At 52.6% G+C, this 22,339-nt stretch overlaps 1 protein-coding gene across 2 annotated transcripts in view; it reads right to left on the reverse strand.

The window, feature by feature from the left end:
- Positions 1–214: 214 nt before the first annotated feature.
- Positions 215–22,339, reverse strand: part of ALPL (alkaline phosphatase, biomineralization associated) — a 60,919-nt gene continuing 38,794 nt past the window's right edge. For both annotated transcript variants that reach the window (XM_067566967.1, XM_067566968.1), the window contains exons 7-12: positions 14,329–14,472; positions 9,613–9,682; positions 4,821–4,955; positions 3,517–3,708; positions 1,871–1,990; positions 215–1,543 (exon numbers count right to left, since the gene is read on the reverse strand). In XM_067566967.1, coding sequence (XP_067423068.1) covers positions 1,275–1,543; positions 1,871–1,990; positions 3,517–3,708; positions 4,821–4,955; positions 9,613–9,682; positions 14,329–14,472 — 930 coding nt within the window. In that variant the 3' untranslated portion in view covers positions 215–1,274. The remainder of the gene's footprint in view (positions 1,544–1,870; positions 1,991–3,516; positions 3,709–4,820; positions 4,956–9,612; positions 9,683–14,328; positions 14,473–22,339) is intronic.

Consider the following 22,339-nt stretch of genomic DNA (forward strand, 5'->3'; position numbering starts at 1 on the left):
GGGACAAGGCAGAGCCCAGACACATCAGTGGGACAGATGGCAACAGGGGAATTGGAACTAGGAGTGCATAGTACCCCCTGGCTTGAAGTGGTTTCCATCATATTTAGGGTTTGCAGTTTCGTTCAATGGCTCTCAGCACCCCCACTATACACATTGTTCCAGCGCCCTGGATGGCAGCCCCTGACCTAGCCTGGGAACACCTGATATACCTGGCACCAAGGGGGCTAACGAGAGGAATCACAGAGGGCTCCATATATCATATCACCTGCTTCAAACATTAAAGCCATCCTGGCTGGGAGTGATTCCTGGGGCCTTGCGGAAAGTCTCTTGTCAGCAACGCCATAGTCCCGGCTCTGCGGTGTCACTCCTGTGCTGTCAGACACAGGACGGGACCTTCAAAGGTGCTTAAGGGGACTGAGGCCCAGAGCCACAAAGGTATTTAGGCTCCTAACTTGCACTGAAATCAGAGGGACTTAGGAGCCTAACAACCTGTATGGATCTGGATCTAGGTGCTGACTCCTGCTGAGTTAAGTGACTGATTCCCCAAAGGTCTCTGAAAATACCAACCCAATGAGCCAAAATTCAGCTTTGGATTCAGATTCAAAAAGCCTCTTCTCTCAAAGTTTAGATCTGGGGTTTGGTTCTGGACCAACAGGCATTGACACTGATTACATGGGAGGAAGCCTCTATTTATATACAGTAATCAGAAGCCATGGGAGGAAAACAGAGAATTTCCTAACATGTGATTTTTGTTTGCTCGTGTGTCTGGTTTTTTTAAAAACCGCTTGAGTGGGGCTGGGGAGCTTAAAATTAAAGAAAACATTATTTAGATACAAAACGTCTGGGTCCAAGAGAGTCTGGCCCAAGCTGAACCTTTTTGTCTTTGCCTTTGGTTTCACAGAACCAGTCCAGGCTACTGCTATGAAAACAGACCAACGTTTCAAGCTCTTGAAGCCAACTTGGAATCTGAGGCATCCACACCAGGGACATCCAGCAGTGTCAACAGGGACTGCGCTGCTCTCTCAGTTCCCCACCCCTACTGATCTTGAGCAATGGTTCATGGCCCCGGTTTGGTGGCAAGGTGTGTCCATAGGCCAGACACAGGAAGCCAGAGTATCATGTCCAATGTGGTTTAAACCTGAAGACCCCCATCCGTATCACCTGGTGAGGTGGGTTTGAAGATCTGTCTTTGAATGGGGCCAAGATCTCAATTTGAGACAGCTGGGGAGCCCTGGTCTGTGACTGAAGGGAACAAGTAGATTGAGGGCGAGTCCTTAACACAAGAACTGGAGGAGGAGGAGGGAGATGAGGGTGGAGAGGAAGGGCAGAGGCCCCACTGTGCTGCGGGAGGCCCCAGAACGGCAATGGTCTGTGTTCTGGCCAATGCAAGCAGCATAGGCCATGACGTGTGGGATGTAGTTCTGTTCGTGGACCCCATGCAGGAGGTGGGCCATGGGGCCCTTGGCAAAGATTGCCACGTCCTCACCCCCGTGGGTCTCCTGACGCAGGGGCACAGCTGACTGGGCCTGGTAGTTGGCATGAGCTGCAGAGAGAGAGAACAAATGGCTGTAAGGGACCGGTGAGTCAGCCCACCAGGCCAGAGACTGACACGTGCTATCCACTGGGGAAGAGGCCTCCCCAACTTCAATCCTGGTGTGACAGGAGAGGTGGGGGGGTTCAATCTCCATGGCCCACTCAGACGTGGCCTCTCTGCCGAGGGCACCAGCACAGGCCCAGTTAGTGGCAGAAAGTTTGTGAGAGGGACATGGTCTCCCTGGGAATTAGATTGGGACAAGCCATGTATTTCACACGGGCACAGGCTGGTCCCTGCCACGTGCCCCCCACCCCCATCGCCATCCCTTGAACTCACCGTAGTCCACGGCCGACACATTCTCCCTCTCTCCGGCCACGATTCTGTACCCGGGGCCGTTTCCATATAGGATGGAGGTGAAGGGCATTTTATCCACATCGCTGTGCATCGGCGCTAAGCCTGTGTGGGGCAGAGCATGATTAGTTAGCCTAAGGGATGGTCAGCATCCCTGCTCTGCAGAAGCTGTCACAACGACTCAGATACTGCCCTACCGCCCTGCCCCTTTCCAAAGATTATTTCTGTTGGGGAGCGACTGGGAGGGGTGTCCCCCAAGGGTCCCCCAGTCTATCTGCCCCCCAGCCCATCACACCGATCCTTGCTCTGGCCAGGACACTGACTGCAGCTGTGTCTGTGGTGTGAACAAGACAGATGCTGCTTCTGCTACCTGGGGCTGTTCACATGCCCGCCCATCACAGGGCTCCCAGGCCAGGTTGGCTGAAAGCTCAAAGTGCCCATCTCAGGCTGCCAAGTGAGAACAGGGAGGGGGAGAGCCAGAGGCAGAAGAAGTGGTCACTACAGCCAGTTTTCAAGGATGAATAACTCAGGAGGTGGCCAGGACTGTCAAAGGCTCAACATTTTTATAGTCGAGCGTGCTCAGCACCCATGCAGCTTTCCACCCCACCAGGAGCTCATCGGCTCTTCTTGGCTAAGCAGGAGCAGGTCCAGTCAGCATGTGGATGGGAGACCCAACCAAACAACCCCAAGGTGTTGTGGAGCCAGTCCCCAGCACGTGCTCTGCTGCTGGAGGACCTGCCTTCTGGAGATGTGTAGCTCGATCCTGAACAGCTAGGTCAGCACTGATCACAGAACATTTGCTGTAAGAGCTGGAGCATGAGCACATTTCATGTGCGACAGGAACCCGTACGGGAACGGGCTTCATTTTCTTAACAAAAGAACACTTTTTTTTTCCCCCTGCCCCTCTGAAAAGCTCTCGCTCCAGGTCATCCCAACTGTGGGAAGGGCCCTGCTTTTTTCTCTATGCAACTCTGCTGCCAGGCCTGTCTGGGCACTTCCATTTGCTGACAAGCTGAGGAAGTCAGTGGTTTTAATCAGAACAATGATTTCTCAGACCCCCTCCCCCCAACCTGAGAAAAGAGCAATAGGGCATTTGGCTGCTGCCTTTTGACCCGGGCTGGAGGGTGCGAGTCTGGGCTGCAGTAGAGATGATTGCCAGTCAAACGGAAATCCGGACCACAAACCCAAACAGTTTTGGGGTGTTGAGAACTGGGGTTTGGTTCTGCTCCAGGCTCAGGGACCCAGGAGTCAGATCTTAGGAAGTGATTATGAATCCATCCCCCATAACTAGGAGATGGTAAATTTTCCCCTCTCTTGAGGTCTTTAAATCGAGACCGGATGCCTTTCTAAAACGACAGACTCTAGCTCAGCCACCAACCGGGCTCACTGGGTGAGTTCTCAGGCCTGAGTTCTACAGGGGGTCAGACTCAATGATCATAATGGCTCCTTCTGGCCTCAAAGTTTAGGAATGGTGGGAAGGCTTTGCCCTGGCTCTGGCACTGGATTTCAGTCACCGCTATTTCAAGGGCCAGCCTGCCAGGCAGCAATGCCAAAGGGTGCTCCAGCAGTAACTGGCCAGGTGCCAGCAGTTGTCTTCGGCTTGTGGGGAAACCAATGGGTTAAACACTCACCAAAAATGGGATTGCCACGGGGAGTGTACCCGCCGAAGGTGAAGACGTGGGAGTGGTCGGCAGTGACCACGGTCAGCGTGTCCTCCACTGAGGTCATGCTGCCAGCCTCACCAATGGCTTTGTCCATCTCCACGGCCTCAAACAGCGCTTGTTTGGCTTTCCCCTCATGGTGACCATGGTCAATCCTGCCCCCTAGGAAGGAAAAAGCAAGAAGGGAACAACTGGTCGGACTAGAAACCTTGGACTCAACTTGCCAATAACAGATCACACCATTGGTTCTGTTTCCTGCTGTCTTGGACCAAACCAGTGGTCTATGGAGTCCAATATCCTCCCCTCTGCTGCACAAGGCCAGAACCAATCCGCTCTCCTGTCTCCAACACTGGCCTGTGCTGAGTACTGCACTGGAAAGTGCAAACCATGCCTAAAGCACCTTACGGTGCAGCACGGTACAATAACGTTGAAGCTGGTATTTGTGGAATGGACAGAAGGAGCCCTGGATCCATGCAGACAGGGAGAGAGAGGGAAAGACATCATTTCTATCAAGCCACTTCTAGGATCATGTCCACAACCAAGTCACCCCCAGCTGCTTCCCAGCAACGTGCTGGCTGAGATACCAGGGCATGCAGCGGACTCACTATTAGAAGAAACACACAGCAAGGACAACTTCCATCTCCCAAAGTCCTCAAGATGGGGGTAGCTGATAGGTTGGAGTTTTAGCTCTGATGTGGTGAATATTCCTCACCATGAGCTTCCCTTCCTCCCCCTTCCAGGCCAGTAAAGGAAACCAAGTTCCCTTGGCTGAAAGGTGCAAGCAGTGTTACCTGCACTTCAGGTGCTAGAAAGGGAGGCTCATCCAGTTAAGCAAAGAGTTTGTGGTCAAGTATCAGACCAGTGCTGGTATTTACCCATGTCCAGGGTCTCCTTCTCCCTTGGGAGCGTTGGGCTCTTGGACTCATTGCCTGCATACTATGCTCTCCCCCAAAAGCAATTTCCATCAGTTCTCTTGTAGGGTGAATGGCCTGGGGAAGCACCTCAGTTCTTTCCTGACTGGTGAAGCAATGGTGGGTGCAGAAGGGGTGGGCTTTGCCCACTGTGACTCTTTTCCAGAATCCCTTTCATCATCCTCCTAAAGAGGCACATGCAGATCAGAAGACAATAGCAGACTCTCAACTAGCAGCCCCAGTAAAAGTCCCATGTCCTCACCAGGGCATGCTCCCATCCTGAAAAGCTGGGATGGGAAGCTCAGCCCCACAGGGGCATGGGGAGTGGTGGGTGCTCTCCAGTCTGAAGATCCTGGCTCTCACCTTCCACCAGCAGGAAGAATCCTCTGGGGTTTCTCTGGAGGATTTTGATGGCCACCTGCACCATCTCCGTCAGGGAAGGGTCTGTCTGGTGGTTCCTGTCCAGCTCATACATCATATCCATTGGCTCAAAGAGGCCTGCAAAAGGAGAGGATGCGTCAGCTATGCATGGTATTTTGATCTTCACTAGGGCTTCAGATGCAGCTGCTAGCAATTCTGATTGAGAATGTAAGACTGCAGCATGATCAGCAAAGTGTTTCTCAGAATAATGATCCCCTGTGGGTTCTGCTACCCTCCCACCTCTCTCTGCCACCGGCAGCCGGAAGCACTCGGCAGAGTGCCCAGGTGTCTGACTCCCAGTCCATTGCTTTGCTCACTAGGCAGTGCCACCATGGATGTATAAGAGATAACGTATGTGTATTGTAACCAGTATGCATCGGGGTCTGGGCTGTGTGATGTGAGGGGGATGTAACTGAGAAGAAGGAGGTGCAGGGTTCAGTGTAGATTTTCCTCTGAATGCATCAGCAGCCTTCTATGGACATAACATGCTCATTTCAGTGACTGTGTTTAACCAAGAGCACGCGCACCAACACCATTTCAGCCATGCCCAGAACTGTGCTTGGAGGCTTAGGGGACCGGGTGCAAATCAGAGGCACACACCCATGTCCTCTGAGTCTCTACAGTATTTTACAGGTTCACATTTTCTCTGGGACTCCAGACCTGTGCACCCACCCTCTGTGCTCACACTGTCTGCTTACACACTGCTGCAGCTGCCAGCTGCCTCTTTGCCCCAGACCCTAGCAACTGGCTCAGACATAAAAAGTCCCTGCCACATGCAGCAATCGGCGTGATGGGCTCCCAGACATAAAAGCTAAATCTGAGCCCAGCAGCTGCTGCTTACCTTGCAAATCCATACGGATCTGACAAGCTGAGGAGGTAGGTGTGTGCTGCTGGGGTGGAGCAATTGTTGGAAGCTCTATCTCTTTGCTGGGCCCGCCCCCCCAGCATCCTCCCCCAGTGTAAGGGGATATTTAAGACTGAGATGGTTAGTAGGCCCACTGATCTGCCTGCCTCTTTGTGGCACGGAGCCTGAACAACGGGTGACTTCAGACAGATCACTCCAGCCGTCTCTCTCTCCTCCAAGAACATCCAGCCTCCTGGGGGCCCGTTTCCTTGGATGACAGAGTCTCTGGGCAGGAGGTAGGTGAGCCATGCAGCTGTGAGCTCAGCTCCCGCCACAGGTAGTTCACCTGCAGGCCCATGCCAGGCAGGTTTTTACTCAGCTTCAGCCCAGTGCGTGGAGCAGAGGGGTTAACGCCCTCCTGGGACTGAGTGGATCCCCCTTCCTGGAGCACTTATCCTGCCCATGCTAGGGTCCACTGCACTTGTCCCACCAGAGGCCACTTCACACTGATGCTCAGGGGCAGGGGCAAAGGCTCTCCTGGGCAGTTGGTCTGACAGCAGTGCACCCTCTTAGTGTGATCCCTCACTTAGGTTAACTCCTGCCATACTTCAGTGGACTCCGATCTGCTCCTGGCCTGGTTACAAATGGAGACTGGGGGCAGCTTCTCTCTGTGTCAAGATTCCTGCCCATTGCTCACTGCTAATGCTGCTCTCTGCTCCACTGTGCGGCCTCTAGGGAATCCTATCTTCTAGCCAACAAGAGGTTAATGAGATGGCTGTGTGCCTGTGCTCAGTAGCCAGGGAGAACGGGGCATGCATGCCAAACATTTTGTGCGCTAGCTACAAGGAATTTGTTGCAAAGTTTGCTCCAACTTGCGTGGTGCTGCAGACAGCGGCTCTGGGGGACGGAAGTGGTCAGAGGTTGCAGCAACCCCTCAGTCCCACCAATATGTCAAAGGCCTCAGCAGCTACGAGGCCTACATGGCTGGAAGCTTTGCACATGTGCCGTCTGGGTCTGGAGCTGATTTAGGGAGAGACTGCAGGCTGAGATCTTCCTGTGTCTTCACCTCCCCAGGGGGCCCAAGCATTGGGAACCAGACTCAAAGCAACTGAGCAGCTTGGAGAAACTGGCTGGCTGGATTTGTTTTCTTCTGCTCATCACAAGAGCAGTGACAGTCCTGACTGCTAGGGTGGCACTAAAACCATCTATCTGGTCAAGACACGAGGCATGCGTGCGCTCCCATTTGTGCACCACCTGCATCCAGACCCATGCCTGGCCCCAGATGTGTGTGCATGCACGCACACACACAGCCACAGATGTGCTGGGTGAATCCCCAATGAACATCTTCTGAAGAAAGTCTTCTATACCAGAGACTGTGTGCAGCCATGTCCGGACAGGGACCAGCTGCCAGGCTCCAAAAGCAGCCTGAGCTGTCAGTTCTAGGGACGTCCGGACCCCAGCGGGTGGCCCTTTGGGCTACTACACAGGGAGCAAAGGAGCCACAGGGATGGAGCCTGTTCAAACTGCCCCAAGTTGGGGGGAAGTAGGGGGTTGTGGTCCAGGCCTATATATAATCCCCGCTGACGCGTGGGAGATGCTCCCAGCCGCCTGAATGGGGTGGAGAACAGCAACAGCCCTGAGATCTCTCCCTGGAAGGCTTCTCCACACCACAACCTGGGCCAGCCTTGCCCTGGACTTGACCATTGGCAGGGCTGCAGGTTTGTCTCTGAGTGAAGAGAATCCTGGGCAACCCGAATCTCCCATTTGTCTGGGACGTCTTTCACGGCTCATTGCTCACACCACAGCAGCAGCTCTTGTGTCTCCCGGCCCAGGGCTGGGCCCAGCTCCCTGCCCTCAGCACTGCGACCTGGAGCACAAGTTTGCAGTGCCTCATGTTTGGCCTGCCTGAGCCTCCACCATGGCAGGAGGGCAGCACCTGTCAGGTCAGGCAGGCCAAACTGAGCGGCACTGCAACACCGCAGGCCATGTTGCAACACCCAGAGCAGGGCGCTGGGCCCAGCCCCATGGGATGTGGGCATCGCTGCTGTGGGGTAGGTGCAGGAGGGCTCGCTTGCCAGTGCCTTTCCACCTCAGGCTTCCCTCCTTCCCGTAGGGTTGCAGTGCCGGGCATGGAGGGTGCCACTGTGGATCACCGGCACCCCTCAGTGGGGTGTGGAAGAGGGCTCGTTATCAAATCAGGAAGCAGTCACAGCAAATTCAGTAACCAGCACTGTGACTGAAGTTACTGTGATGGGCAGCCCCAGGACTTTTTATAGCCCAAACCCCTGGTTTCCAACCCATCACTGCTGGCACATTGGCAGCAAGCTTTCTCTGCCAGCATGGACAGGGGCTTTTGCAGCCAGCCTAGCTGGCTCAGAGCACATGCCCGTGGCCTGGCTTTCAAGTACACTCTGTAACCACAGCAAACGCGCAGACGGAGCCAGGGGAAGCTGCAGCTGTATTTGAGAAGTGTTTCCAACAATGTTGTGGGATGTAGTCTGACTGGGGGCCCAAAAGGGGCTTGTCTGAGCTAATGGCCAGCACCCCCTCCTGCCACCTTTCCATCCTGCTTCCCTGGGATAACAGCTGCCCAGGACGAGATGAGCACACCCCGAATTCTGGCAGGAAGTGAACCAGCTCCCTAGGTTCTCAGCCAGGTTTTGGGGAGTCAGGACCACCTCCTTTTCTGTATATCTAGATGGGAATGGACCCCTCAAAGCCCCCCTTTTTTCAAAAAGGCGGAGAGCCATGGCCATACAGAAGGAGCCTAATTCCTTTCAAGGCATCCTGTGCAGACTTGTGGTTGCATTTTGCCCTCGATTTGCATGGATGGATGGATCTACAGCAGCTACACGCAAATGCAGGGAAGGTCCTATCCACGCCCTCAGCCTTTCTGCTCCCTGAATTTTATAAAAATCAGAAGTCCCCCTGCCTGCAAAAGCAACCTTCACTCCAGGCCCAGTCTCTGTTCCCTCCTGCAATTGGGGGCCAGCTACTTAGCTAGCCAGCGGCTCCATAGCTATGATGCGTAATGCACCACCTCTGAGCTCTGTTTCCTTGGTTTCTTGGGTGTGACTCACATCTGTTTTGATGTCGCCTGGGGCATGAGGCAAAGCACTTCCTTGATGCCACTCCACATACCAGTCAGGTCACCTCTGAAGTGCCAGCACTCTAACAGGACCTTGGAACTCCTAGCAACACCGATGCATTCTGTCACCACGCAGAGACTGGACTGGGGAGCAGCAGTGAAGGAGATAATTTGATCTCCCCCCACTGCACCTACATGGGTGCTGTTGACCCAGACTTAGAAGGTCCCAAGACAGGCAGACTCCAGCCACGCACCCAATCCTGGCACTAAATGTCCCTTTCCCTGGCCCAGTGGTTGGCTCAGCTCTTGGGAACTGCTAGGTTTATGGGTATCCGACAGGCAGACTCTTCAGTGCATACTGAGTCTCTCTTGTCAGGTGTTTTCAGTCTCTCCCGGTGCTGAGGGGCTCCTTTGTCCTATTCCCCCGCACCAGGCAAGGACTACGGAGGTCAGAAGCAGAGATGCTCCAGTGGGTTACAGTCCCTAGTAGCACAGGGTCCTTCCCTCCTGCAGTGGCTCTCAGCCTTTTCCCTAATGAGCTCACCTCCCTTCATCTCATGGTCCCTTGCCACCCAATCAGAGAATTACAAAAAGTGCATAGGGGAGTTAGGTGCCTAACTCCCATAGATGGTCGCTGGAAGCTAGATGCCTAACTTGCTTAGGAGCGTTCATAAATCCCACTAGGCACCTATCTGCATCTCCAGGTGCCTGAAACCTTTGTAAGTCTGTCCCCCAACTCAGATTTTCTGTGAAAGTTAGATACTCAGCTCCTCCACCTGCAGCCTTTGCCATTAGATACTCACCTAAAAGGAAGTCCACTTCATTCAGATTAAGGGACAAGAGCTGACTGCGATTCCAGACGTACTGGGCATTCTAGGGGAGAGAAATGGAACAGCAGCCGTTACGTACACTTCCTTATAGAGGGTGGCACTACAAGCCAAATTCAGGTTGGAAATAAGGCGAGCATTTAACAGTGATGATAATTAACCATTGGACGAATTTCCCAAGGACTGTGGTGGATTCTCCATTTTGGCTGGCAATTTTAAAATCAAGACTGGATGTTCTTCTACAAGAGCTGCTCTAGTTCAAACAGGAATTATTTTGGAGAATTTCTACGGCCTGTGCTATGCAGGAGATCACACTAGATGAGCACAGTGATTCCTTCTGCCTTTAGAATCTATGAAGCCATCGGTATTTCCCAGATACTCTATTTGTCATATATATTGCATACATAGAGAACATCTGCCTTATACACTAGATACATACATTGATATCTGCCCAGACAACTTCATAGGCATGAAAATCAGGCAACTTTGCCTTTGTTAAAATATATTTATCATGTACGTCAGTAAATGTACAGAGGAATGCAGCCACCTCTGGGGTGGAGGCCAACAGTCACGAACAACATAACAGTGGTGTGGGGGATTTTTTGGTCAAGGAGTGAAATGGTTTAGTTTCTGCACAATCTGACAGGACCTTGTATTCTGAGAACTCCCGTGGAAGCTCAAACAAAGCAAACACGCAGGGTGGGATTCTCAGCAGGGTGGGGATTCTCAGCTGGCCTAGCTTTGCTGCCATTGAGGTCAGTGATAAAACTCCCCTCCACTCCAGCTGACTGAGAGATAGGCCAAAATGGAGCACTTTTTGAACTGGCCACCCATAATGTTTAAGCTCAGAGCAAAGTTCTGCCACCTGATCAGAGGTTCAGAACATGCAGAGCCCAGGTGCAAGGCACATGATGTGGATTCAGGTTTGGATCCTGCAGCACTGAAGTCCCACCAGCCATTCCCACCAAGGGTTTGGCCCAAAACAGCAGAAAAGAACGGTAGCAAGATCCCCTGCAGCTGAATCATATGAGGCGGGGCCTCCTCTGAACCAGAAAACGGGCCCTCTTGGGTTTGGTTCTGACCTGGAACCAGGGGGTTGAGAGCAACAATGGCCATAGAGCTGCCAGCACTGTAGAGAGGAACTTCTGGTTCAGATCCTGAAATCAGATCCAGGTAAGTGGCCTCCTGTGCCTGTGCTGGTCTCACACTGCTTACAGGAGCTGCCATGGGCAAACAAATCCTTGCATCGCCTCCCTTACCACCAATCTCATCCTCAAACTAACTGATGGGAGAACCGCAAAGGTTTGAAGGCTCCATTCAGTTCCTTGGTCGACAGAGGCTTTGCCCTGAGACTTCCTGGCTTGGGCTGCACCAGAAATACCGTGAGTACAGGCTCTGGCGTAAGGCATGTTTCAGGGCAAGTCCTGGACAAAGCCAGCACTGCGCAATGTGCGGATAAAGGAGACAAATGTCGTCCAAACTTCTAAAAATGTCATCCACCAGGTAAGGCTCTGGTTTGGGTCAAGCCAAGATTCAGGCCAGCTCAACCTTCTCTGGTGACAGCACACTTCACGCCTGCTCCCACCGTGCCGAGGAAAGAGGAAGTGACACCACGCAGGGATTTTAAACATGGCTGGCTGGGGACCATCCCGCTCTCCTGCCTCTAGCCATTGCACTGCACTGCCAGCCCCCTTCCTCAGCCAGTTGGGCATCTCTCCAGGTGCCCTCTGCTAGACAGGATAGCCCAGAAGAGTGATTGCCTGCTTCCCACTGCCAGGGCAAAACTAGTGCTGCTAACGCAGATGCTGAAGAATCTCCCCTTTGGAGGTGCAAGCAGCAGAAGAAACAATATCCCTTTGAGTCAGAGGGAGGCCAGGATAGACCAGCTCAGATCTCAGATGGTCCCTGTGGTTTACGTCTCAGCTAAATTGTAACCAATGGAAAAGAAAAGCCGTTTCCATCGGATACAGAATTCTCCTTTGTTCCTTCCTCTGAGCTTCCATGCAGCGTTGTCGTGGACCGTTAAATGGCCATTGAGTGCCACCACAGAGGTGACTGCAATTCTGTTGCAGGCAAGGCAATTCCTGGTAAAAAACTCTGTGTGATCCTTTGTGATGAAAGGCTCTACATATGAGAAGGTCACAACTGAACCTCAAAAGACTAACAGGAGCTTCAATAAGAAACCTAGCACCCAGCGAGGGCAGGACAAGGGAGAAGGGAGGAGCATGGTCAGACTGGCAGCATCACTGATATTCCTCAGAGTAGAGGCTGCATTCATTCTCAGCTCCAGTCTGGTCAGTTGGGATGGGGATGGGGTATGGAAGGTCCTTCTGTATGACCTCTCTCCCCCCAGGCACGACAGTCTCCCCTGGATGTGCTTCCTTCCTGAGCCCAGCCAAGCTGTGCCAAGGGTTGCTTCAGATACACCAAGCAGCGCTGTCTCCTTCCAAGTGCTACAAGTGCTAGTGCTGCAGCAGTCACCTGGAGCGACAGCGACGGTCAGGGCTCAGGCTTGGATTGGGCAGGGGGTGTTTGCAGAATTCCCCAGGTGCGCTGAGGGGCTAATTTCAAAGGTCACTCCAGAGGCTCTGGGGATTCTCAGAGCTTCCCATACACAATATTAGACTGGACTAAACATCCCACTTTGTCCACCGCTGAATCCTATTTCACTCACTGTGGATGCAACACGGGCAGCAATTGAAGCTGAAGCCACCTAGAAATCTAACTTCCAGCAGCATTGAAGCTGTTCAGAGCACCAGGGCTCATTATTGTCTTTAGTGGTTCAACCACCATCATCTCCAGTCGCTCTCCCTCACTCACCAGCCCCAAATCTAACCAGCAATTGCATGCTAAGCAGGAATTAAAATCCCAGGCCTCCTCTACACTAGAAAATTAAGTCAGCTTAACTATGTCGCTCAGGATGTGAAAAATCGACACCCTCGAAATGCAGTTAAGCTGAGCTAAGTCCCTTTGCAGACAGCGCTAGCTACTGCCTCTTGTGGAGGTGGGTTACCTGTGCTGACGGGAGAAGCCCTCCTGTCAGCGGGTAGTGTCTATGCCGCTGCAGCGTTTCAAGTGTAGACAAGCCTGCACACGGAGAAGTGATAAGTTTTGCTGACAGTGCCTAAACCTACATCACCCAGGAGTGTGAATATTGCAGCCCCCTGAGCGACACAACACAAGTTCCACCGACATAAGCGCTCATGTGAACAACGTTATGTCAGCAGGAGAGCTTCTCCCGCAGACATAGCTTCTGTCACTCGCAGAAGTGGGGTTTTTTATGCCGATGGGAGAGCTCCCTCCCATCTGCATAAAGCATCTTCACCAGACACGCTGCAGGGCACAGCTGTACCGATGCTGCTGCGCCGTGGCAGCGCTGTATGTATAGGAATGGCCTTAGAGATAGAGCCCTCAATCCCAGAGCAGCACATGCAGAAAATTCCGGCCAATGCAGCTCAGAATTGGGTTTGCCAGGACATATTTTTGAGAGGTTGTATTAGGACAAAGTATCCCCAGCGCTGAAAGCTGACCTATCTGGTTAGGATGCAGAGCATACACAGAGAGGCAGGTTGGTCCAGTGACTAGGATACTGGCTTAAGAGCCCAGAGGGCTGAGTTTTATAACAAACACTACAGAGTGACCATGGGCAAGTGGCTTCACCCCTTCACGTCCTTTGTCTTAGCTATTTCACCTGCAAGCTCTTACTGTGTGTTTGTCCAGTGGGGGCTTGATCTCAGTTAAGACTTCTAGAACACACCTGGAATATAAATAAAAACCATACAGGCACCTAGGGACTTCTGCAAAGATTAGCTCCAAATCTGGGTAAGGAAGAAGACTGGAAAAACTGGGTGGAAGCTGACGACAGCCCTCTTTGTAATCAACAACCGCCATTGATATTTCAGCAGCAGCTTCCCTGCAAAGATACTATGATTCTAGGAGCCATATAGCTATCTAGACAGACAGCAAAGTGCTGATGGGACAAAGTCTCTGGCCACAGGTCAAAGGCAACTGGGCTCATCTGTGTCACTCTAAAGAGATACAAGGTGGGTGAGGTAACAAATGTTATTGGACCAACCAAACAAAACAATCAAACAGAAGTTGGCCCAGTAAAATATATTACCTCACACACCTTGTCTCTCTAATATCCTGGGACCAACACGGCTACGACAGCACTGCATATGCTAAAGAGAGGTACTTTTTATGCTGAAACTCAGGGAGCCTTTTCCTTTCATTAGCACCCAGCACATTCAGATAAGAAGTTCCTTAGTGCACCTTTCATCCTGAGGGATCCCCAAGCGCAGGATCAGGAGCTTCCAAGCTGTAATCCTGGCCCCCTCACTGACTCACTGTATGATCCTGGGTGAGACTCATCATCTGTCTGCCATCTGTTTCATCATCAGTTTCCCATCTGCCCCCCTTCTGATGCATGTAGGACACACGGAGCTCTTCATTTGCTTGGAAGGTGCCATACAGAACTGCAAACACTCCCCACCCCTGGCAGATGGGTTGTGGGGGTTAGTTACTGATTGTGTGATGCTCTGAAAACGTGTAGTGCTACATCAGCAGGATTGTTCCCCTGTTTTTTAATGTGAGCTTGAACCAGATTCCTGATTAAAGAATCTTTAAACCTGCAGCCCTTCTGGCCTTGTTCCTCTCCCCAAACATCTCCCTCCCTCCCTCTCTCCACTTTACCTTGTCTTTAGGTTTCTTCTCTCTCCAGACATCGATGAGGGTTTTGCCATCTAGGCGTGTGCCCCTGTACCTGTCCTCATATTGATACTCCACGTCACTGGTGTTCTTTGGGAACATGTATTTCCGGCCACCTCCCATGATCACCTAGAGCAGGGCACAAAAAAGAACCCGGTTTCATTCGGCCACACCATAGCATTGCAGAGAGCAAGCTGCTAATCAAAAGGTTGAGCAGTCACCAGTTTTCACAGGTTCCTTCTCTGCTCCCATCTCCAGGATCGAATTCCAGCTCTGTGGCCTGGGGCAAGCCACTTCAACTCCCCGCACCTCAGTTTCCCCATCTATAAAAGGGGGCTGATGATACTGGCCGACTTCCCTGGATGGAAGGGGCTAAGCCTTGATCGGTTACTGGGCCAAACCTCGCTGTAGCGCCACGATCAATTTACATCAGCTGAGAATCCGCCCTGCTGCCTGTAGTACGTGGATGCTGTCATATGTTAATCAGACTCCCACGCACAGGGTCACCAGAATTCAGGCGGTTACTAAAATGCCATCTGCTGTCATGTGACTTTTACAGCCCTTGTGACTGAATGTTCGTTGTTGCAATTGCTGCACTAGTAATGGACACGGCCCAGCTCACCCAAAGGAACAGCGAAATGCATCAAACCCCTGGCTGCAGATTAGCTGGAGAAGGTGTGACGATGGCTGATCTCTTTCTCTCCCCCATTCTTGAAAAAAGAATTATTAGGGGAATGGATCATCAGCAAACCCGTCTGTCACCTCCGTCCAAGCTCCACCACAGGAGAGCAAGCCCAGGGGTATTCGCGGTGAGAGGCTATTTTACAAAGAGAGGCTGAACCACAAGCCTAGATTTTGTCCTTCTGAATATTCAAGTGTTTGGCCTGACCGGTCAGAGTGGCGCTTGTACTCAAAGGTTCCTGCCATGGGGAATGGGGAAAGACTGGGACTAGCTAGTGAGCCCAGCAGCCTGACCCAGAGCACCCAACCCACAGGACAGCCGGGTCACTCACCATGACCACCCTGGACTCTCGCTGCAAGGGCCAGCAGCAGGCCAGGCACCAGCCAGCTGTGGCCTGGAAGGGGCACAGGGCTCGTGTCAAGCTTGGGGCTTTATTAGCAATGACTCCCTGCAAACACTCCTTGGCAGCAGAAGTGGCAGGAGTACATGGCACACCAATGGCCCAAGCGAACACGAGCGGCAAAGACCGTCTGGATAATTGCTGCTCCCTAACAGCAGCGGCCAGGAATAGCACGAGCCGACTGTCACTGCACCAACCTATTCTCGTTCCCAGCCCACAGGTCCCAAAGGGAGGAGAGGGCATCACAAATGGACACTCCCTGAAGCAATGTCTATCGTGAAGGGCATTCCCCTCTGGGCCTACACACAAAGCTTCAGCCTGTGTTGCCAGTCACAGCACTGGGAGGTCTGTGCAGTACAGCTTAGCCTAATCCAGCCCAGGCCAGAGTCTTGCGCAAACAGGCGTTGCCCGCCTCAGGGTACCACAGGCACACACGGCCGGTTTGTGGCAGGGGCATGCCTGGGGCTGAGGAGGGATTTGGGAAAGGGACAGGATTGGTTTTTCCTTCTGTTCTGTATCTGGATCTTTTTTTAAAAGCGACTATTTTAAAATTAAAGAGGAAAGCCAAAGAGGGGGCGGGAAAATAACCTATTGCCTGAGACACAAACCCCGTGTCCTCCTGCCAAAGGGGAGATGTTCTGTAGCAGCCGATCTAGAGACAAGACGTGCCCCACCCCACTTGGAATGCAATGACACAGCTGAGATGAGATGCAGAACTGAGATGAGTCTGTTACAGACACTGGGAGGGAGCTGGCTCCAGTGGTGAGAGCAGGGCCCTGGGGCCAGGCCAGCAGGGCTCTGCCACAGGCTTGCTGCCAGCATGTGGCCTTGCGCAAGTCTCTTGGGGCCAGCTTTGCAAAGCAGACCAGGCCTGCCCTGCCTCACGGCCCTTCATGATCTAAGGAGAGTGGCTGGATTTGGTTCTGAATTGAGGGGTGTCCCTGAGCCAACTGTTGACATGGAGACTGAACTCTCTGAATTGCCCCCTGCTGTGGAGGCAGGCAGGGCCATTCCTGCAGCCCAGGGAGCTGCGCTGATGGTAGCTGGAGCGCCTGGTGATATTCCAAGCCTGGTGGCTGCTGGTCACTAGCGCCCCCTCTGGCTGCTTTCCACATTGCAGGGGAGGGAGTTTGGGCTGCTCCCTGCCAGCAGTCTTGGGGTGTGCCTGGCTCTGCCTGGGCCAGGAGAACTGATCGGGGCACCTGATCTGTTCGAAATCCTTTGTTCAGCCCTTGGGCTGGAAACTCAGACACCACTGGCCTAGGGGATTAGACATCTCTTCCATTAAAACTCATTGGAGGCACTTGTCTGAATCCCCTAGACAGCTTGGCAAATCTCACGCCCACCCTCTCTAAACTAGAATGGCGGTAACACTCCCCAGGGCAGGGGCAGGGGGCCCTAGCTCACTCATGGCTGAAGGGCTTGGAGATCACTGGCTGGAAGGGAATGGCGAAATGCAGTATAAACTCGGGGCCCAGGTCTGTTTAACCACACCAGCTGACACATGTTCAACACCCGCTACAGGCACAGCAGCCACAGCTGTTCCCTGGAGCCGCTCACATGTTACAACTACAACATGCCTTGTCTCCATGCGGAGCAAGAAGCCTGTCCTGTGCCTCTCCTAGGTGCAGCCCAGCAGGATGGGGAATCTTTTTTGGGGCTCAAGGGGACCCTAAAACAACCTGACAGCCCTACAGGCTTGTCTGACCCAAGTTACCACAGCCTTCCTGGGCTGCAGCACCACCCCCAGCCCTACCCTCACAGGGGCACACCCAGAACTGTTGTCCATGGCACCCCAGGGCTCCCCTCCACCCCACTCCCAGCCGGCTCCTTCCCACAGACACTCGCCACAACTCGAGGCTGGTGCTGGGCAAGTCCTGTAAGCAGATCAGAGGGGACACAGGCCTCTTGAAGTGGGGCGAGGCCAGGAAGGCCTCCAGGGAAGCCAGCCCCACAGGAGTGGCTGCGTGATGCCAACTAGATCAATGCCAGTTCAAGTAATGATAGCTGTGAAGCCGCAACAGTGTGGAGGGCAGCTGGGGCTAGCCTCTCGCGTGCAGCCCCACACCAGACCCTAGCACACGCTGCTGCAGCCATGCTGCTGCTGCTACTTGCTCTAGCTTGCACACATCTCCACAGGCTACTGCAACCAACTTCCCACACGTGGCACAGACAGACTCCAGAGAGAGGACTGCGTTCAGCAGATGCCAGCAGCACCTACCCAGAGACATAGGGGTGTGATTCTCCTCTCACTCCTGGTGTTTACCAGGGGGGTCTCCAAAAGTCACTGGATTTACACTGGTGTAAGAACAGAGTCAGGCCCAGAGATGGGCCCTGAGCAGAGCCCTAGATCTGAACTGGCCTGACTGGTGAGCACCTCTGACACTGAGCCCAGTGCTACACCTGAGCCGCCTCTCTGGGCATTTGCTTGGAAGGTGTTTTTATTTGCGCTTTATTATTTTTAGCCTTCTCAGAAGGTGACCACTAAAGCTACAAAAAATCCAACAAAAATATTAAGGCAAAAAAGTCTGCTGCCCGAACATGTGATTATTTCTAGCCCAGGCCAGAGTTAAAATAATAAAACGTGTCCATTAAACTACTAACTGACAGGCGGGGCTGTTTGGTTTGGGGTTATTTGAAGAAAGACGGCTCTTTATTTACAGGCCTGCCTTTGGAGAACATTTCTGCTTGATTCCACAGCCTAGTGCTAGCAGGGGGTGGAGAAGAGAAGGGTTGTATTAATGAAACTGTGCCTCCGTGGCAGGTACTTGCTCCGGTACAGCTGCCCCAACCGACTTGATGCCTCCCTCATCATTTCCATGTCCTTACTCTCAGTGCCCTGTATTGGCCCATAAAACACACAATGACTTTGTAGCCTTGTTGGCGAAAAGCACATCGCACAGCCACACTGGTTGGTGGCAGAGCACATTTTGTGGCATCAGGGAATCAAGAGGCACCGGACCATGGTCCTTTACTTCTACAGCCAGCTGCGGTCTCAATGTCAGCCTGGGAGCCCACTTATTATTCACATTTTTTTCCTCTTTTTCCTCCTGGTGTCCTGCTAGCCCAGAACTACAGCCTGTCACAAGCTGTCAGGAAAGTCGTTGCTTCCAAAGAACGAAGCTAATTCAATCCCACACCATAAAATCCAGGACAGATTCAAGCTGCCACTGCCCAGGTTTCACAGGGGTGCTGGGATCCAGCATTTGTGTTATACCCTAATCTCTGCTCCACTAACACGCTGGGACCATGAAACACAATCCACAGGGTCACGTTACTGGAAATCGGACTAGACTATACATTTCCTGCTTCTAGTATGGGTTTTCTATATAGAGTAGAGTGTTTTTATGCCTAGAAACACTGAGACAGCCATTTGGGATACAATGAGATCCAGGCTGAATCTCTGGCCTGCATTCAGATCTCCCACATGGGTGTATTTAGCTACATAACTGTTACACTTCTGGTTTCTGGGTCCACTTTAAGTCCGAAGACTCTGCTGTCCAAAAAGACTGGCAGCCATCTTGGGGCAGATTTTCAGAAGAGCCCAGTTCCCCTCTATTTCTCCTGCAGTGGAAGCGCACCGCTGGCAGAAGAGGTTGTGCAGGGACACTCCTACTTCTGCATGAATAGGTCTTGCATTTAGGGCCAAATTCTGATCCCTGTGAAAGAGCTTGAGGGAATAGATGGATCTCATGACCCCTAAAGGTCAACAGACCAGGGCTTTGTCAGACCAATGTGGAGAGAGTCCCTAGTACATAATAATCCAGTATGGAGCAGACTGAGGCCTAGTTCGCTGGGGAAAGGCCCTGCTCCCCTGAGCAGCAATGTGGACTTTTCAGTGCTCAGAACATGAGATATAAAACATTGATTTGGGAGCACTAGCACCTGTCCCAACAAGCCCCAGAGCCGCCAAATCAAGGTAGCCAGTCCTGACACTCGAACTGAGACGTTCAAGCAGTGGTCACAGTTTACCTTCTGGGACAGAGAGAGGGAACCCTCCAAAGGCATAATTGTCGTTTAGGCCCTGCGGATTGGCAGTGGCTAGAGGCTCTGGCCTCCCCCTGGCTCCCCTAGCTACCACCTCAGAGTTGAAACAAACACGTAGCCGTTTTGCTCAGCGCAGCAGCCTCGATGGCCCTCTTACTGCAGAGCCAGTGCCTCTGTGATCCTCACACACGAGACACCCAAGATCAGAGGCTGGAAGAAAATTTCTAACTTGCTTTGATGGGCCCTGTGGTTACAGACCCCCTTTATCTTGAAATACCCCACATCGGCAGCCGAGCTTACAGAGGCGAAGTCCCATAACATGGGACACATCCACACAACCCTTCTCAGTGGGGAGCGGGGAAGGGGGAGAACGACAGCCACAGGTCCAGCTTCCAATCTTCCTTTCAAGAGGTGGGAGGCAGAGTGGCCTTCTATCCCCCATCTGGGCTCTCCAGGTGGCCTCCTGGATGACCCCCACCCCTACTTAGCCTTTCCGGAGGTGCCTCAGCAGTCCCCCACAGCTCTCCAGGGCACCAGCATTAATACTGGCTTGATTAAGAGTCTCAAACAAGCCTGTCCAGTCCAGCCAGTTTCTGGCAGATCACCAAAAACACCCATTTCTTCCCTATTAACACCCCACTCAGCCCTTGTCCTTTTCATTGCAAGGGCAGCACACAATCACATCACCTTTGCTGACAGGCAGGTGGATCCCAAATCTTACTGGGAAGCAGCAGGTACCAGCTATTTCCTCATATGCCTTTGATCAAAGCTGAGAGCTCTAGGAAGGATGTCTTTGTTCTGCCGATGTTCTGGGATTACTTCATTAGGGCCTGACTCTGAAACACCTCAAGCTCATTGTAGAGCTTCATGTAGAGCTGAGCCCTTAGCAAACTCCTTTCACTTGCACAGTCCCTGAGTGAGCCCAGACTGCCATATTTGCCTCTGCTAGATGGCTATTGGATCCTCCACTTCAGCCACTCCCATGGCCTGGGGCCCCAAGCCAAGGAACAGCACCACAGGGTGCCACCTTGGTAGCAATCTTGCTGCCAGAGGAAGGCAAGGTGGATGGAGCAGGACCAGCACAGAGCTAGGGGTGGGAAAGGGGATGAGCTCCACCAGGATGTATCGTAGAGCAGGCAGGTTTCTCAGAGCCCAGCTAAGCCATTTGAGCCCATGTTATTAATCCGAAAGCCTTTAATTGCCAGTGTTCCTTGGATTGCTGTGTGGGGCCCAGGCATGCTTCCCCTCCTGTTTCCTAGGCCTTGTCACGCACCACTGGGTGGCACAGGGCAAGATACACAGATCATTTGGTTAATAAGTGCAGAGCTCATGGCGTTTGGGGGAGGCTTTGGTGGCACTTTTCCCATGTTGCTCCCAATTTCTTCACCCCAGAAGTTCCATGAGACATAGTCACACACCCCACTCCTCCAAACAATCCCCCACTCTGGGGGCCCAAAAGACAGAGCGAGACGTCGATACTAACTTGGATTGTCAGCTCTTTGAGGCAGAGACCATCTTTTGTTCAGTTGCGACGGAGTCCTGGGCCTAGGCGCTACCACAACGCAGATAATTAATAAATAATAACTACTAACTCTCAGAGGATGGTGCCATGGCGAGAGAGTCCTGTCCAGATTGGAACACACCCCTTTGCAGGCAGAGTCCTCTCCTTTTTCAGCTACTTTACGAAGCCACTGAAATCCACCTGGCCTCTGAGACTTTTCTATGTGGCAGCTGATTGCAATGGGACTAGGTCGACGTGCATCAGATACCTTTCAGTTTGCACCAGCAGGGTCCACATGGGGCAATTAGAGCACAGCACATTAACACGCTCTACAATTCGTACCCCATACTCTGCACTGCTGTGTAGACAAGCGAGACACCATTAGGGCAAGACACGCTGGTTTGGAGAAGATAAAAGCCAGCCCAAACCTTCGTCCAAATCCAGCCACTGACGGTCGAAGAAATGCCCATAATTTCAATGTTTCCTATTATTTTTGCAGAGCCTCTGCCCTTGCAGGCGGGTGGGGATTGGAGAGGCTGAACTCGGGCAAGGGCTCTCGGTGCAGTGTAGCACAGTCACACACAGCACTTTCCACTCATAGATCTCAAAGTGTTTGCCACAGTAGGTAAGGATCATTATCCCCATTCTACAGGTGGGGAAACTGAGGCAGAGAGAGGGGAACGGTCTTCCTCAAGGTCATGCAGCAAGTCAATGGCAGAGCAGGCAGTAGAGCCAAATTCTCCTACCTACCTTTGCACCATGCTGCCTCTCATGAAAACCCCTGTTCCTAGGTGATCTGGAGTCTAGATGTAGCCACTTTTCTGGTGTTGATCCAAACTAACCATCCAACCCTTATAAGCTTCACAAAGCCACAGGCCTAATCCTGCCCTCAGCCAGAGCAGGGCAGGGCTCTCTCCCAGTGTCTTCCTGAGCCCTGGGACGTGGTGGGGCTGTGAGTGGTCAAACTACCCCTGCCCCACGGGGTACTCCAGTTTGGGGGCATGGCCAAGCCCTTGGCCTCCAAGTGTGTGCTACAGTAGGCAGCATCTGATACTCACTGGTCTGGTTTGGAGTAGCAAGAGAGTTGGTTGGGTCTCTGCCCAGCAGAGCTGGCTGAGGGCTCCTCAGCTCTGTCAGCCCCACTCCCCAACACCCAGCATAGCTGAATGAGGGCAGGGGTCACCCACTGAGAGGCAAGAGGCCTAGGAGATTATCTAATCCATCCCCCACTACTTAGCTAGCACAGGATCGTTCCCTCCATTGTCCAGTTGCATCTGAAAGTGGCCCAGACAATGGGATTTTGTAGCAGCCCCAACAGGTGTGCAGCTGGGTATGAACGCACGATCTCCAGCACTCCAGTACATACTTCCACCTCTTGTGCTAAAGGAGAAACTCCATTAACTGGCAGCAGCAGCAGGTTGTTTCC

Source organism: Emydura macquarii, unplaced genomic scaffold, assembly GCF_026122565.2.
Source record: "Emydura macquarii macquarii isolate MOO-44397 ecotype Brisbane River unplaced genomic scaffold, CSIRO-AGI_Emac_v2 contig_2768, whole genome shotgun sequence".
NCBI classification, from domain to species: domain Eukaryota; kingdom Metazoa; phylum Chordata; order Testudines; family Chelidae; genus Emydura; species Emydura macquarii.